The sequence below is a fragment of the Blennius ocellaris genome (assembly GCF_963422515.1).
Source record: "Blennius ocellaris genome assembly, contig: SCAFFOLD_425, whole genome shotgun sequence".
Classification (NCBI taxonomy): Eukaryota; Metazoa; Chordata; class Actinopteri; order Blenniiformes; family Blenniidae; genus Blennius; species Blennius ocellaris.
The window spans coordinates 1,101-15,000 of record NW_027661903.1 but is presented as its reverse complement, the minus strand read 5'-3'; the positions used below and the strand labels follow the sequence as shown (position 1 = coordinate 15,000).

The window sequence follows — 13,900 nt, the reverse complement described above, 5'->3', positions numbered from 1 at the left end:
GTTCTTGTCAAACCTTACAGGAAGTGACGATAAGAGCGAAAGACGCCAGCATGAGGCCAGAAACCAGATAGAAACCAGAGAGAAACCAGAACATCTGCATGGATCCATGGTGAAGAAGCTGATCCAGAACCCCAAGAGGTTTGAGATCAGCCTTCCAGTCAGGAGTCGTTCTGAGCAGCGACACACTTTCCTCAGAAAGACGTCAAATCTAACTTGTAACTTCCACCTCCCAGCAGGGAGCAGCAGGAGAACCAGTTCACAGAGTAGAAGCAGGGAAAACCTTCACTGTACTAATTCAGCTGCTGCTAAATTAAAAAAGATCAGAAGAAATGATCTGAATGAAGTAAATTCCAGCAGCGACACTAATAAAACCAAATACGTTCACATAAATGTAAAAAATGTGCCTGGATGTACCTTTGTTTAAAAACTTGCACTGTTTCTCATGGTGTTCAGTACAATCAGTGAGGAACAGGTTTTCACCTGGTTGTCAACAACTTCTAGACACTCTGGACTCTCCTGGTCTCAACAAACAACAAGTTCCTTTCAGGGACATGGAGGGACAGGCAGTGAAGACGCCTGGACCTCGTCTGTCTTTTACGTCTCAAGCATGTTTAACAGTGACACCTGGTGAATCATCACCGTATGCCGACGACTCGCTGCTCTTCACCTGCAACCAACATCAGTCCAACTGGTGGAAACCAAGACCAAGACCAAGACCAAGGCCAAGACCAAGACCAAGACCAAGACCAAGACCAAGGCCAAGACCAAGACCAAGACCAAGACCAACACCAACACCAAGGCCAAGACCCCTTTAGTGTTTGGTTGGACGAGGAGAAGAAAATAAATAAATACCATCGTTCTTTTACAAGTGAATAATTGGCTAAAATGTACTTTTAAAAGAAACTGTGTTGCTCCATTAACACTTTGTACAGCGAGCGACTAACGTCTGCAGCCCTAAACCATTTGTTTTAAACATCCTAGAACTTTATTCAGGGACGTTTCCAGTACAACCGCAGGAATTACAGGTTTATCTTTCAGTCCCGAAGCTTCAGGTCGAGACGATACCAAACCCGAGTGGCGCAGCAGACATGTGGACTGAGATCAGGCTGATTTGCTGACGACGCCCCCGTCTCCATGGAAACGATCTCATCCAACATCTTTACATGTCGAATATATTTGTTTAAAAGTGATCGACTTTTTCCAGTTAAAGTGAAAAGATGTAATGAATTAATTTGAAGCCGTTTGGTTTGAGGAAACATGCTGACGACTCCAACCCTTACCCCTGTGTGTGTGTGTGTGTGTGTGTGTGTGTGTGTGTGTGTGTGTGTGTGTGTGTGTGTGTGTGTGTGTGTGTGTGTGTGTGTGTGTGTGTGTGTGTGTGTGTGTGTGTGTGTGTGTTCGTGGTGTTTTGTGGTCGACGGTGAAAAGAGAGAAAAAAGGTCTTCGTACAGTTTTACGTCTCCAAACAATCCAAAAGAAATAACAAACATCAGCGACCCACTGAGGGATCGTTGGTTTTCTTTGTGTCTATGGCCGTCCTGTCCTCCCTTTGATTTTCCTCTTTGATGTTTTGAGCAGTTTTTCGGCGGCTGCAGGACTTCAAACTCACTTGGAGGCTCTGAGGAGCTTCTCTTTGTCTTTCTGTTTTCACTGAGTAGAGGACCCTGTGTCGTCAGGTCCCAGAGGACAGGTCCCAGAGGACATGTCCTAGAGGACATGTCCCAGAGGACAGGTCGAAGAGGACACCGTCCTTTCTATGCAGGACCTGTTCTTCTGATCTCTGGACGTCAGATGAACTCGACTCCTTCGTCCTGAAAGACGGAGAAGTCAAAGTCTAAATCTACCGCGGAGCTTCACGCTGCGCAAGCTAACACAACCAGCGTCTGTCAGCGCGGTCTCTCATTGGCCGGTCAGCTGATTGACGCGTGAGCGGAAGTGGCGCCCGTCCAGACCGAGGCTGCCTGTCATACCCACTCCTGGACCGGGTACTTGTAGTAGTGCGGCGCCATGGCGCTCTGCTGCACGCCCTTGTTCTTGAACTGGAAGATGGTGTAGACCAGCACCAGGATGCACAGCGACAGGACGCAGGGGATCACCACGGCGATGGCGTTGACCGTGGTGGGCACGTCGTTGATGGTCACCATGATGTCCACGTCGTCCAGAGGCAGCTGGCGGTCGCCGCGGTTACCGCCCGAGCGCTCCATGTCGGACTGGTCGCAGCCCATCCAGTCACGCAGGATGGACTTGGGGTACCCGGGTTCCACCGTCAGCTTCTGGTTGTCGAACTTCCAGTACTCCTTCCCCTTGTAGAAGTACGTGTAGACTGGGGGGGCAGAACAGAGTTACTCTACGGGGCTCTGAAACATATATTAATATATATATATATTGTAGCTTCATGAGGAATTCTGAATTTCCGCTTTGACATTTAATGAGAAGTTTGATGCTTCAAACTGAAGATCTATGATCTAGATGGTCTACGTCTGGACTCACATCCCTCCCGGCTGATGAAGGCCCCCTGGGGCCCGTCGGGGACGCCCTTCCACACCGTGATGGGTTTGGGGTACCCGGGGTCGGCCGTGCGCTTCTCCTCGTTGTAGCGCCAGTACTGGTCGCCTTTGAAGAAGTAGGTTTTCCCGACGGGTTCCCAGCGCAGCGCCGTGTCGATGCCGTCCCTCGGCAGGCAGCTGCCCAGTTCCACCAGGCTGTGGGGGAACCCCGGCTCCGCCGTCACCTCCCGGAACACCCAGAACTTGTCTCCTGGACCGGACAGGACACAGCGGTCAGCAGTGGCGGCTGGCCAGTAGAGGGCGCCGCCCCCCAACGATGATGTTGTTGGTGTGCGTGATGGTCCTGAACGCATCACTCCCCGCCGCCATCTAGTCCTCGTTTTAACTTTATTACCGTGTCAAATATATTCATATATCTTATGTTTTTGTGTCACGTACACTTAATAATCCTTCATGATGTGGGGAATATACTTTGAAATCCTTCAAATCAATAATGCTGAAAGAAATTGCAGCGGACGAGTCGTCCGGGTTTGTAGTTTAGTGGACGAGTCGTCCGGGTTTGTAGTTTAGTGGACGAGTTGTCCGGGTTTGTAGTTTAGTGGACGAGTCGTCCGGGTTTGTAGTTTAGTGGACGAGTCGTCCGGGTTTGTAGTTTAGTGGACGAGTTGTCCGGGTTTGCAGTTTAGTGGACGAGTCATCAGGGTTTGTAGTTTAGTGGACGAGTCGTCCGGGTTTGTAGTTTAGTGGACGAGTCGTCCGGGTTTGTAGTTTAGTGGACGAGTCGTCCGGGTTTGTAGTTTAGTGGACGGGTCATCTGGGTTTGTAGTTTAGTGGACGAGTCGTCCGGGTTTGTAGTTTAGTGGACGGGTCGTCTGGGTTTGTAGTTTAGTGGACGAGTCGTCTGGGTTTGTAGTTTAGTGAACGGGTCGTCTGGGTTTGTAGTTTAGTGGACGAGTCGTCAGGGTTTGTAGTTTAGTGGACGAGTCGTCTGGGTTTGTAGTTTAGTGGACGAGTCGTCAGGGTTTGTAGTTTAGTGGACGAGTCGTCTGGGTTTGTAGTTTAGTGGACGGGTCGTCCGGGTTTGCAGTTTAGTGGACGAGTCGTCCGGGTTTGCAGTTTAGTGGACGAGTCGTCTGGGTTTGTAGTTTAGTGGACGGGTCCTCTGGGTTTGTAGTTTAGTGGACGAGTCGTCTGGGTTTGTAGTTTAGTGGACGAGTCGTCTGGGTTTGTAGTTTAGTGGACGAGTCGTCTGGGTTTGTAGTTTAGTGGACGAGTCGTCAGGGTTTGTAGTTTAGTGGACGAGTCGTCTGGGTTTGTAGTTTAGTGGACGGGTCGTCCGGGTTTGCAGTTTAGTGGACGAGTCGTCCGGGTTTGCAGTTTAGTGGACGAGTCGTCTGGGTTTGTAGTTTAGTGGACGGGTCGTCCGGGTTTGTAGTTTAGTGGACGAGTCGTCAGGGTTTGTAGTTTAGTGGACGAGTCGTCCGGGTTTGTAGTTTAGTGGACGAGTCGTCCGGGTTTGTAGTTTAGTGGACGAGTCGTCCGGGTTTGTAGTTTAGTGGACGAGTCGTCCGGGTTTGTAGTTTAGTGGACGAGTCGTCCGGGTTTGTAGTTTAGTGGACGAGTCGTCCGGGTTTGTAGTTTAGTGGACGAGTTGTCCGGGTTTGTAGTTTAGTGGACGAGTCGTCTGGGTTTGTAGTTTAGTGGACGAGTCGTCCGGGTTTGCAGTTGAGTGGACGAGTCGTCTGGGTTTGCAGTTTAGTGGACGGGTCGTCTGGGTTTGTAGTTTAGTGGACGGGTCGTCTGGGTTTGCAGTTTAGTGGACGAGTCGTCCGGGTTTGCAGTTGAGTGGACGAGTCGTCTGGGTTTGCAGTTTAGTGGACGAGTCGTCTGGGTTTGTAGTTTAGTGGACGGGTCGTCTGGGTTTGCAGTTTAGTGGACGAGTCGTCTGGGTTTGTAGTTTAGTGGACGGGTCGTCTGGGTTTGTAGTTTAGTGGACGAGTCGTCCGGGTTTGCAGTTTAGTGGACGGGTCGTCTGGGTTTGTAGTTTAGTGGACGGGTCGTCTGGGTTTGTAGTTTAGTGGACGGGTCGTCCGGGTTTGCAGTTTAGTGGACGAGTCGTCCGGGTTTGTAGTTTAGTGGACGGGTCGTCCGGGTTTGTAGTTTAGTGGACGGGTCGTCCGGGTTTGCAGTTTAGTGGACGAGTCGTCCGGGTTTGTAGTTTAGTGGACGGGTCGTCCGGGTTTGCAGTTTAGTGGACGAGTCGTCCGGGTTTGCAGTTTAGTGGACGAGTCGTCTGGGTTTGTAGTTTAGTGGACGGGTCGTCTGGGTTTGTAGTTTAGTGGACGAGTCGTCCGGGTTTGTAGTTTAGTGGACGGGTCATCTGTGTTTGCAGTTTAGTGGACGAGTCGTCCGGGTTTGCAGTTTAGTGGACGAGTCGTCCGGGTTTGTAGTTTAGTGGACGAGTCGTCTGGGTTTGTAGTTTAGTGGACGGGTCATCTGGGTTTGTAGTTTAGTGAACGAGTCGTCTGGGTTTGTAGTTTAGTGGACGAGTCGTCCGGGTGTGTAGTTTAGTGGACGAGTCGTCCGGGTGTGTAGTTTAGTGGACGAGTCGTCTGGGTTTAGGTGCTGCTCGGCTGCTCGGCTGCTCTATATTCAGTCTTATTGTTAAGATGTAGGAAAATACAAAGAGGTTAGAAACAAAGTTTTCTTCTTTAAATAACCGGAGATCAAACACTGATGAACACTAATAAAGATGAAGAGATGGAGTGACGTCCTTCTAGACAGAATCGTTTCCTTTTAGACAGAATCGTTTCCTTCTAGACAGAATCGTTTCCTTCTAGACAGAATCGTTTCCTTCTAGACAGAATCGTTTCCTTCTAGACGTTGAGAGCAGCTTCTGAAACAAGCGGCGCATTTTAATTACATTTATTTTGATTTCTATTGTCAGAGTCTGTAAACCTGGACTTTGATTTAACCACAATTTCACCACAATAAATTGCTTTAGAATGAAAACAATCTGTATCACGTCTCGTCTCCTGCTGGAGGTGGAGGAGGAGACGGAGGAGGTGGAGGAGGAAGACCAGCTTCTCCTGGTCTTAAATGATAGAATCCTGCTTTTTTCTTTCATCTGTTTTCATTCTTTCTTCATTCTTCAGTTGTTTTGGTGGTGACAGGAAGCGGCGGCGGCGTGTGGGCGGAGCCTCAGTCCGTCTGGGTCTCCGCCGTCATGTTGGTCGTTTCCTTTTCTCGATATTTGATTGTGGAATTCAATCAATTCTACCTCTGATGTGTGATGAATGTATCTGGACTCCTGTCCTCCAGGTGGCGCCGGTCGGGCCTCACCTTTGAAGAAGACAAATTTTCCGTCCGACCTCTCGTAGGCGGCGTCGATGCGCGGCGGCAGGCCCTTCCAGAACTGGTCGATCTGCATGGGGTAGCCCTCCTGGACCTTGTTGTTCCTCAGGCGCCAGAACCAGCGGTCCTGCAGGACCACAGACCATCAACACCCCGCCGGCCAATCACAGCGCAGCGCCAAACACCCGCCACAGCAGCCGGCGACGAAACCGTCGGGCTCAGCTGGAGGGGGGGCGCTGAAATAACTTGACTTTTAAGTTGAAATCAAACTCGGGGAGATTTTTCCTTAAAAAAAGGGAGAAACTGTGATGATGAAAGGAAACTGGAACGCAAGATCAAAGCAGGAGAGACGGAAGATTGTGAGGAAGGACGGGGGGGGGGGGGGGGAGTGAGCATCAATCTGAACTCATTATCATTTGGCGTGGGTGAATCTAGGACACAGTGGTTCTCTGACTCTCCTCACACACACACACACACACACACACACACACACACACACACACACACACACACACACACACACACACACACACACACACACACACACACACACACACACACACACACACACACACTCTTCTGTCTCCAGCAGAAAAAGAATCGATGAGTCACATCCATAAGAAGAGAGCAAACATCCCATAATAAGCTCCGGAGGCGGTGTCCTGACTCCACCCGCCGCTGGAGGCGGCAGGAAACCCCGCGGTGCGTTCAGGGACACGCTGCAGTCTCTCTGGGAAATTTTGTGCTTTTATTTTGAAACCAAGGAAAGAAACGGGAAACTTGTTTATTTTGTCTTTGTTGTTTTGTGTCTCACTTTGATGGATTTGTTGTTGTGACGATCTTCCAGGTACTTTGATTTTCAACTCATGTGACCTTTCTTTGTATTCCATCGTCTCTGACCCACCGTGAGACGGTCTGTCCCCCGTCTGTCTCCCATCTGTCCCCCGCCTGTCCCCGTCTGTCCCCAATCTGTCTCCCGTCTGTCTCCCATCTGTTTCCCGTCTGTCTCCCGTCTGTCTCCCATCTGTCTCCCATCTGTCTCCCATCTGTCTCCCATCTGTCTCCCGTCTGTCCCCAATCTGTCTCCCGTCTGTCTCCCATCTGTTTCCCGTCTGTCCCCCGTCTGTCTCCCGTCTGTCTCCCGTCTGTCCCCCGTCTGTCCCCCGTCTGTCTCCCATCTATATTCCATCTTTTTTTGTCGATATTCCATCTTTCTTATGAAACAACCACAAAGAAACACAAAACATCAAAGAGACTCCAGCAGGTAGAGGAAGAGGCAGAAGCTTCCAGAAGCTGACCTGAGAGCAGTTCTGGTGAGTTCTGGTGAGTTCTGGTTAGTTCAGGTTAGTTCAGGTTTAGGTCAGGTTTAGGTCAGGTTTAGTTCAGGTTTAGTTCAGGTTAGGTCAGGTTTTGTTCAGCTTTAGGTCAGGTTAGGTCAGGTTAGTTCAGGTTTAGTTCAGGTTAGGTCAGGTTTTGTTCAGCTTTAGGTCAGGTTAGGTCAGGTTAGTTCAGGTTTAGTTCAGCTTTAGGTCAGGTTTAGGTAAACAGCTGAGAGTTTGCTCACCTTGAAGACGAACATCTCCCTCCTGAAGAACGCCACGGTGTTGAAGTTGCCGTCACAGATGTTGGGTTTTCCGTTGCCGGGCAACGCGGGGCGGTCGCCGGGGGGGCGGGCCGGGCGGGGGGGGCGCTCGTGTTTACGGTCGGAGGAGTGAGTCCTTCTAGAGGGGAGGGTGGGGAGGGGGCGGGTGGGCTCCAGCATGGCGGTGGGGATTCCTGGGGAAACACCTGAGCTTTAGGATCACTTCTACTGCTACTGCTACTTCTACTGCTACTTCTACTGCTACTGCTACTGCTACTTCTACTGCTACTGCTACTGCTACTTCTACTGCTACTGCTACTGCTACTTCTACTGCTACTTCTACTGCTACTTCTACTGCTACTTCTACTGCTACTGCTACTTCTACTGCTACTGCTACTGCTACTTCTACTGCTACTTCTACTGCTACTTCTACTGCTACTTCTACTGCTACTGCTACTGCTACTTCTACTGCTACTTCTACTGCTACTTCTACTGCTACTGCTACTGCTACTTCTACTGCTACTTCTACTGCTACTTCTACTGCTACTTCTACTGCTACTGCTACTGCTACTTCTACTGCTACTTCTACTGCTACTTCTACTGCTACTGCTACTGCTACTTCTACTGCTACTTCTACTGCTACTTCTACTGCTACTGCTACTTCTACTACTACTGCTACTGCTACTTCTACTGCTACTTCTACTGCTACTGCTACTGCTACTGCTACTTCTACTGCTACTGCTACTGCTACTTCTACTGCTACTTCTACTGCTACTTCTACTGCTACTGCTACTGCTACTTCTACTGCTACTTCTACTGCTACTGCTACTGCTACTGCTACTGCTACTGCTACTTCTACTGCTACTTCTACTACTACTGCTACTGCTACTGCTACTGCTACTGCTACTGCTACTTCTACTGCTACTGCTACTGCTACTGCTACTGCTACTGCTACTTCTACTGCTACTTCTACTACTACTGCTACGTCTACTGCTACTTCTACTGCTACTTCTACTGCTACTGCTACTGCTACTTCTACTACTACATCTGCATCTACTACTACTTCTACTACTACTACTACTTCTGGACCTGAACCCTACGACCCACCGTAGACCTTCTGGACCTGAACCCTACGACCCACCATAGACCTTCTGGACCTGAACCCTACGACCCACCGTAGACCTTCTGGACCTGAACCCTACGACCCACCGTAGACCTTCTGGACCTGAACCCTACGACCCACCGTAGACCTTCTGGACCTGGACCCTACGACCCACCGTAGACCTTCTGGACCTGAACCCTACGACCCACCGTAGACCTTCTGGACCTGGACCCTACGACCCACCATAGACCTTCTGGACCTGAACCCTACGACCCACCGTAGACCTTCTGGACCTGGACCCTACGACCCACCGTAGACCTTCTGGACCTGGACCCTACGACCCACCATAGACCTTCTGGACCTGAACCCTACGACCCACCGTAGACCTTCTGGACCTGGACCCTACGACCCACCGTAGACCTTCTGGACCTGGACCCTACGACCCACCGTAGACCTTCTGGACCTGGACCCTACGACCCACCATAGACCTTCTGGACCTGAACCCTACGACCCACCGTAGACCTTCTGGACCTGGACCCTACGACCCACCGTAGACCTTCTGGACCTGGACCCTACGACCCACCGTAGATCTTCTGGATCCCCTGCAGGTCGTCCAGCGGCAGCTTGAAGTTGCTCGTGTCCATGTACTGGTAGAACGGCGCCATGATGGCGCTGGGGTCGTTGGAGTGCTCCAGGCCCAGGGCGTGGCCCAGCTCGTGGACCGCCACCAGGAACAGGTCGTTCCCTGTGAAGCAGGAGGGGGGGGCAGCAGGTGAAATAAGAACATCACTGATCAGCCACAACATTATGACCACCGGCCTCGGGCTCGTTTTGAGACTCCATTTTGAAAACGATCTGTCGGGTCGTCGTCAGTGTGTCTGAATGGAGAGAAGTTCTGTCCTCCAGCGGGACTCGTCTAGTGAACCATCTCCACACGGTAACGCCGAGACCTCAGGCGTCCTTCTGCTCCGGGAGGTTGACCTTCGTCTCTCAGGACGGTTTTCATGTCCTCAGCAGTGTCTTCAGGTTGATCAGACACTGATCCCTCCACTGCCACACAGACGCCGGCCTGCTCGTCCTCGTCCCGTCCTCGTCCTCATCCCGTCCTCGTCCCGTCCTCGTCCCGTCTTCTGAACCTCACATTAACTTTCAGAGCGGCGCAGGACTCCCTTTATCTCCTCTCATCTTTCAATTACTGTGTGTGTGTGTGTGCAGTGGCACCACCTGGTACTTTGATCTGAACACCATCAAAGCAACTGGACGTCGCGCTCTCAGTAACAGAACAAAGACTCTCAGGTTGTTGTTTGTTTGTTTGTTGCAGTGAAGTTCTTCTAAGAAGAAGCAATCGTTCGGCGTTCAGCGTTTTATACTTTGACACACAGACAGACGGGGAATCGAACCAGCAACCTCCTGACTGAGAGCCGAGCCGCTCCACCAACTTCTATATTCAACCTTGTTTGTTTTCACCGCCACCACCTCAACACGCCCTCTGCTGGACGCCGGCGAAGCGAAACGCTGACTCAGCTATCAGGGCTAGCATCCGTCCAGGCTAGGTCGCTAACGCCGCGTGGTGCCTCGTCGACGAACACGACCTTTGACCTGCGACGCAGGAAGTGCTGACTCACCGTCGTGGTTGGCGTTGCCGAGCGTCCACGGCTCGTCGGAGTCGAAGTGAGTGTCTCCCCCGATGCCGGCGCCGGGGAAGTAGGCGTGCGCCAGGAAACCGCCCTCGCCGTCAAACGGGGAGCTGTCGCCATGGAAACCGGAGGCGAAGAAGATCATGATGTCGGCCTCTTTGCCGTCGTTCTTGATCTCCGAGTACGGAACCTCCTGGTGAGACGAGTCAGACCCGTCAGCCCAAAACCCTTCAAATTTACCTCCTTCAAAATAAACTTCCTCAAATCACGTCTTTGGTCTGTCGCAGCGTTTGTCCAACAACAACGAAGGCCTCGTTTTCACGACAACGTTTCATATGAAAACACATCGTTTCTGCATTTCAGGGTTCTAACCAGTAGAGACACTGGAGACACTGGAGACACTAGAAACACTGGAGACACTAGAGACACTAGAGACACTGGAGACACTGGAGACACTGGAGACACTAGAAACACTAGAGACACTGGAGACACTGGAGACACTGGAGACACTGGAGACACTGGAGACACTAGAAACACTAGAAACACTAGAGACACTGGAGACACTAGAGACACTGGAGACACTAGATACACTGGAGACACTGGAGACACTAGAGACACTGGAGACACTGGAGACACTGGAGACCCTGGAGACACTAAAAACACTAGAGACACTGGAGACACTAGAAACACTAGAGACACTGGAGACACTGGAGACACTAGAGACACTGGAGACACTAGATACACTAGAAACACTGGAGACACTAGAGACACTGGAGACACTAGAAACACTGGAGACACTGGAGACACTAGAGACACTGGAGACACTAGAAACACTGGAGACACTAGATACACTAGAAACACTGGAGACACTAGAGACACTGGAGACACTAGAAACACTGGAGACACTGGAGACACTAGAGACACTGGAGACACTAGAGACACTGGAGACACTGGAGACACTAGATACACTGGAGACACTAGAGACACTGGATGGCGCTGTTGTTTCTTCCTGTACTGAAAACACACATAAACAATGAGCTCTGAACTTCTTAGATTCTTAGTTATCCCAGTGACTGTCAAAATAAAAGTCCCAGTCCGGGACAATGAGGACTGGGAGTCGTGACACCAGCGAGGAAACGTTGTTCTGATTGGCTCTACTGAGCATGTGCAGAGCGCCTGGTTGCCACGGTGACTGTGTGCAGTAGCTGACCCTCACAAAGTGGTTCCCTCCGTTTCCATGGAGACCAGGAGCAGCGCTCTAACAACTCACAACCACGGAGTGGCAACGTTTTTGAAAAGTTCCACCTTGGGAGTCGATTTCAAGAAGACGCGTTTGCAACGGCTCAGAGAAACGTTGTCGTGGCAACGGATTCCCAGAAACCCGCCGAACGCTCAGTCCTGAGCTCTGATTGGCTGAGACCAGCCCTGGAGGCCACGCCCCCTCGCCGCCACTCTGAGCCTGAAGACCGACTGACCTGGAAGCTGAGCGGCGTCACCGTCTGCCACACGGAGAACGCCTGTCTGATCGCCCGCTGGGTGTCTTTCTCTCCCACCTTGGGCGTGAAGTTAGAGATGCTGCAGGAGGAGGAGGAGGAGAGGAGGAGGAGGAGGAGGAGGAGGAGGAGCAGGAGGAGCAGGAGGAGGAGGAGGAGGAGGAGGAGCAGGAGGAGGAGGAGGAGAGGAGAGGAGAGGAGGAGGAGGAGGAGCAGGAGGAGGAGGAGGAGGAGGGGGAGGAGGAGAGGAGGAGGAGCAGGAGGAGGAGCAGGAGGAGGAGGAGGAGGAGCAGGAGGAGGAGGAGCAGGAGGAGTTTATACAGTGTAAACACAGTGTAAACAAGCTGTAAATATACTGTAAACACACTGTAAACAACTGTAAATATACTGTAAACACACTGTAAACAAACTGTAAACACACTGTAAACAAACTGTAAATATACTGTAAACACACTGTAAACAAACTGTAAATATACTGTAAACACACTGTAAACAAACTGTAAACACACTGTAAACACAGTGTATACAAACTGTAAATATACTGCAAACACACTGTAAACAAACACGTTTGTTTACAGTCGTGTTTGACACTGTTTACAGTTGCAAACAAACTGTAAACAGTGTCAACAGAGAGAGAGAGACAGAGTAAGAGTTAATGTGTGAAACATTGTGATGGTGAGGCCAACACACACACACACACACACACACACACACACACACACACACACACACACACACACACACACACACACACACACACACACACACCTCTTGAGATGAAGACAATTGAATTAAAATCCTTTTAGTTGATTCAGTTGCAGGAAAGTGAAACTTAAACCTTCAGACCCTCGGACCAGGATGGAGAGATGGAGGGAGAGATGGAGGGAGAGATGGAGGGAGAGATGGAGGGGAGAGATGGAGGGAGGGGATGGAGGGTGGAGAGATGGAGGGATGGAGGGTGGAGAGATGGAGAGATGGAGGGTGGAGAGATGGAGAGATGGAGGGAGGATGAAATGGACAGAAGCAGCCGTCCTGAGAGCCGTGATGTGTTCAAGGTCCCGTGGGACAAAACGTAAACTGCATTAGACCACATTAGAGAGCTGAGCTGCTTTACACAGGAAAGAACAGATCAAAGAAAACATGAGAAGAGAGAGAGAGAGAGAGGAGAGAGAGAGAGAGAGAGAGAGAGAGAGAGAGAGAGAGAGAGAGAGACAGGAAGTGTTTCGTCTCCCTCTCTGTCCAATCCAGGTGTTGTTGAACATCTGGGCCATCTGGGCTCGTGCTGCGTTCACCGTCTTGCCGGGGAGCAGGACAGGTGAGAGGGCGTGGCCTCGGGTGAGTGGGCGTGGCCTCACCTGTACGAGATCCTCTTGTCCCTCCACTTCTGCCCGTCAGGGCGTAGCGCCTGCTCCTCTGCCGGCGGCTGGTGTGGGGGTGGTCCGGGACGCCGCAGCGGGGACGCCGCATCCACCTGAGGGGGACAGACACAGCGGGACGTGAAGGCGTGGCGCCCGTCCCCACGGAGGCTCCGCCTCCAGGGCGGCCCGGGGACTCACTCGACGGTGGTCTCGTCCAGGACGCCCGTCACCGGGATGCCGTAGAAGCGCTGCATGGCCGCCACGGCCGACTGCATGGCCTTCTCCTGCCGCAGGTCCCGACGCCCGCAGGTCGTGGGGCAGCAGGTAGCCGTAGCTCTTCAGCCAGGTCTGCAGGGGCAGAGTGGGGGGCGGGGCTTAGAGGTCAGAGGTCACGGGAATCCAACACAGCGGCCTGCAGCGTGACGTGGGCGGCTGAGACACAGGCGGACCCTTTCAGAACAAGAGCGGCTGAGACACACATTAACCCTTTCAGAATAAGAGCGCTGAGACACACATTAACCCTTTCAGAATAAGAGCGGCTGAGACACACAATATCCCTTTCAGAACAAGAGCGGCTGAGACACACAATAACCCTTTCAGAATAAGAGCGGCTGAGACACACAATAACCCTTTCAGAATAAGAGCGGCTGAGACACACATTAACCCTTTCAGAATAAGAGCGGCTGAGACACACAATATCCCTTTCAGAACAAGAGCGGCTGAGACACACAATAACCCTTTCAGAATAAGAGCGGCTGAGACACACATTAACCCTTTCAGAATAAGAGCGGCTGAGACACACAATATCCCTTTCAGAACAAGAGCGGCTGAGACACACATTAACCCTTTCAGAATAAGAGCGGCTGA

The 13,900-nt window shown here is 51.4% G+C and overlaps 1 protein-coding gene across 1 annotated transcript; it reads right to left on the bottom strand.

The window, feature by feature from the left end:
• Window positions 1–1,964: 1,964 nt before the first annotated feature.
• On the bottom strand, window positions 1,965–13,323 carry mmp24 (matrix metallopeptidase 24; the record flags this gene model as incomplete). The annotated part of the gene is given in 10 exon segments (XM_080522120.1): window positions 1,965–2,323; window positions 2,491–2,757; window positions 5,850–5,988; window positions 7,426–7,637; window positions 9,129–9,290; window positions 10,171–10,375; window positions 11,658–11,757; window positions 13,031–13,067; window positions 13,070–13,146; window positions 13,232–13,323. Coding segments are annotated over 10 exon segments (1,635 nt in total). The 5' UTR covers window positions 13,309–13,323.
• Window positions 13,324–13,900: the final 577 nt, after the last annotated feature.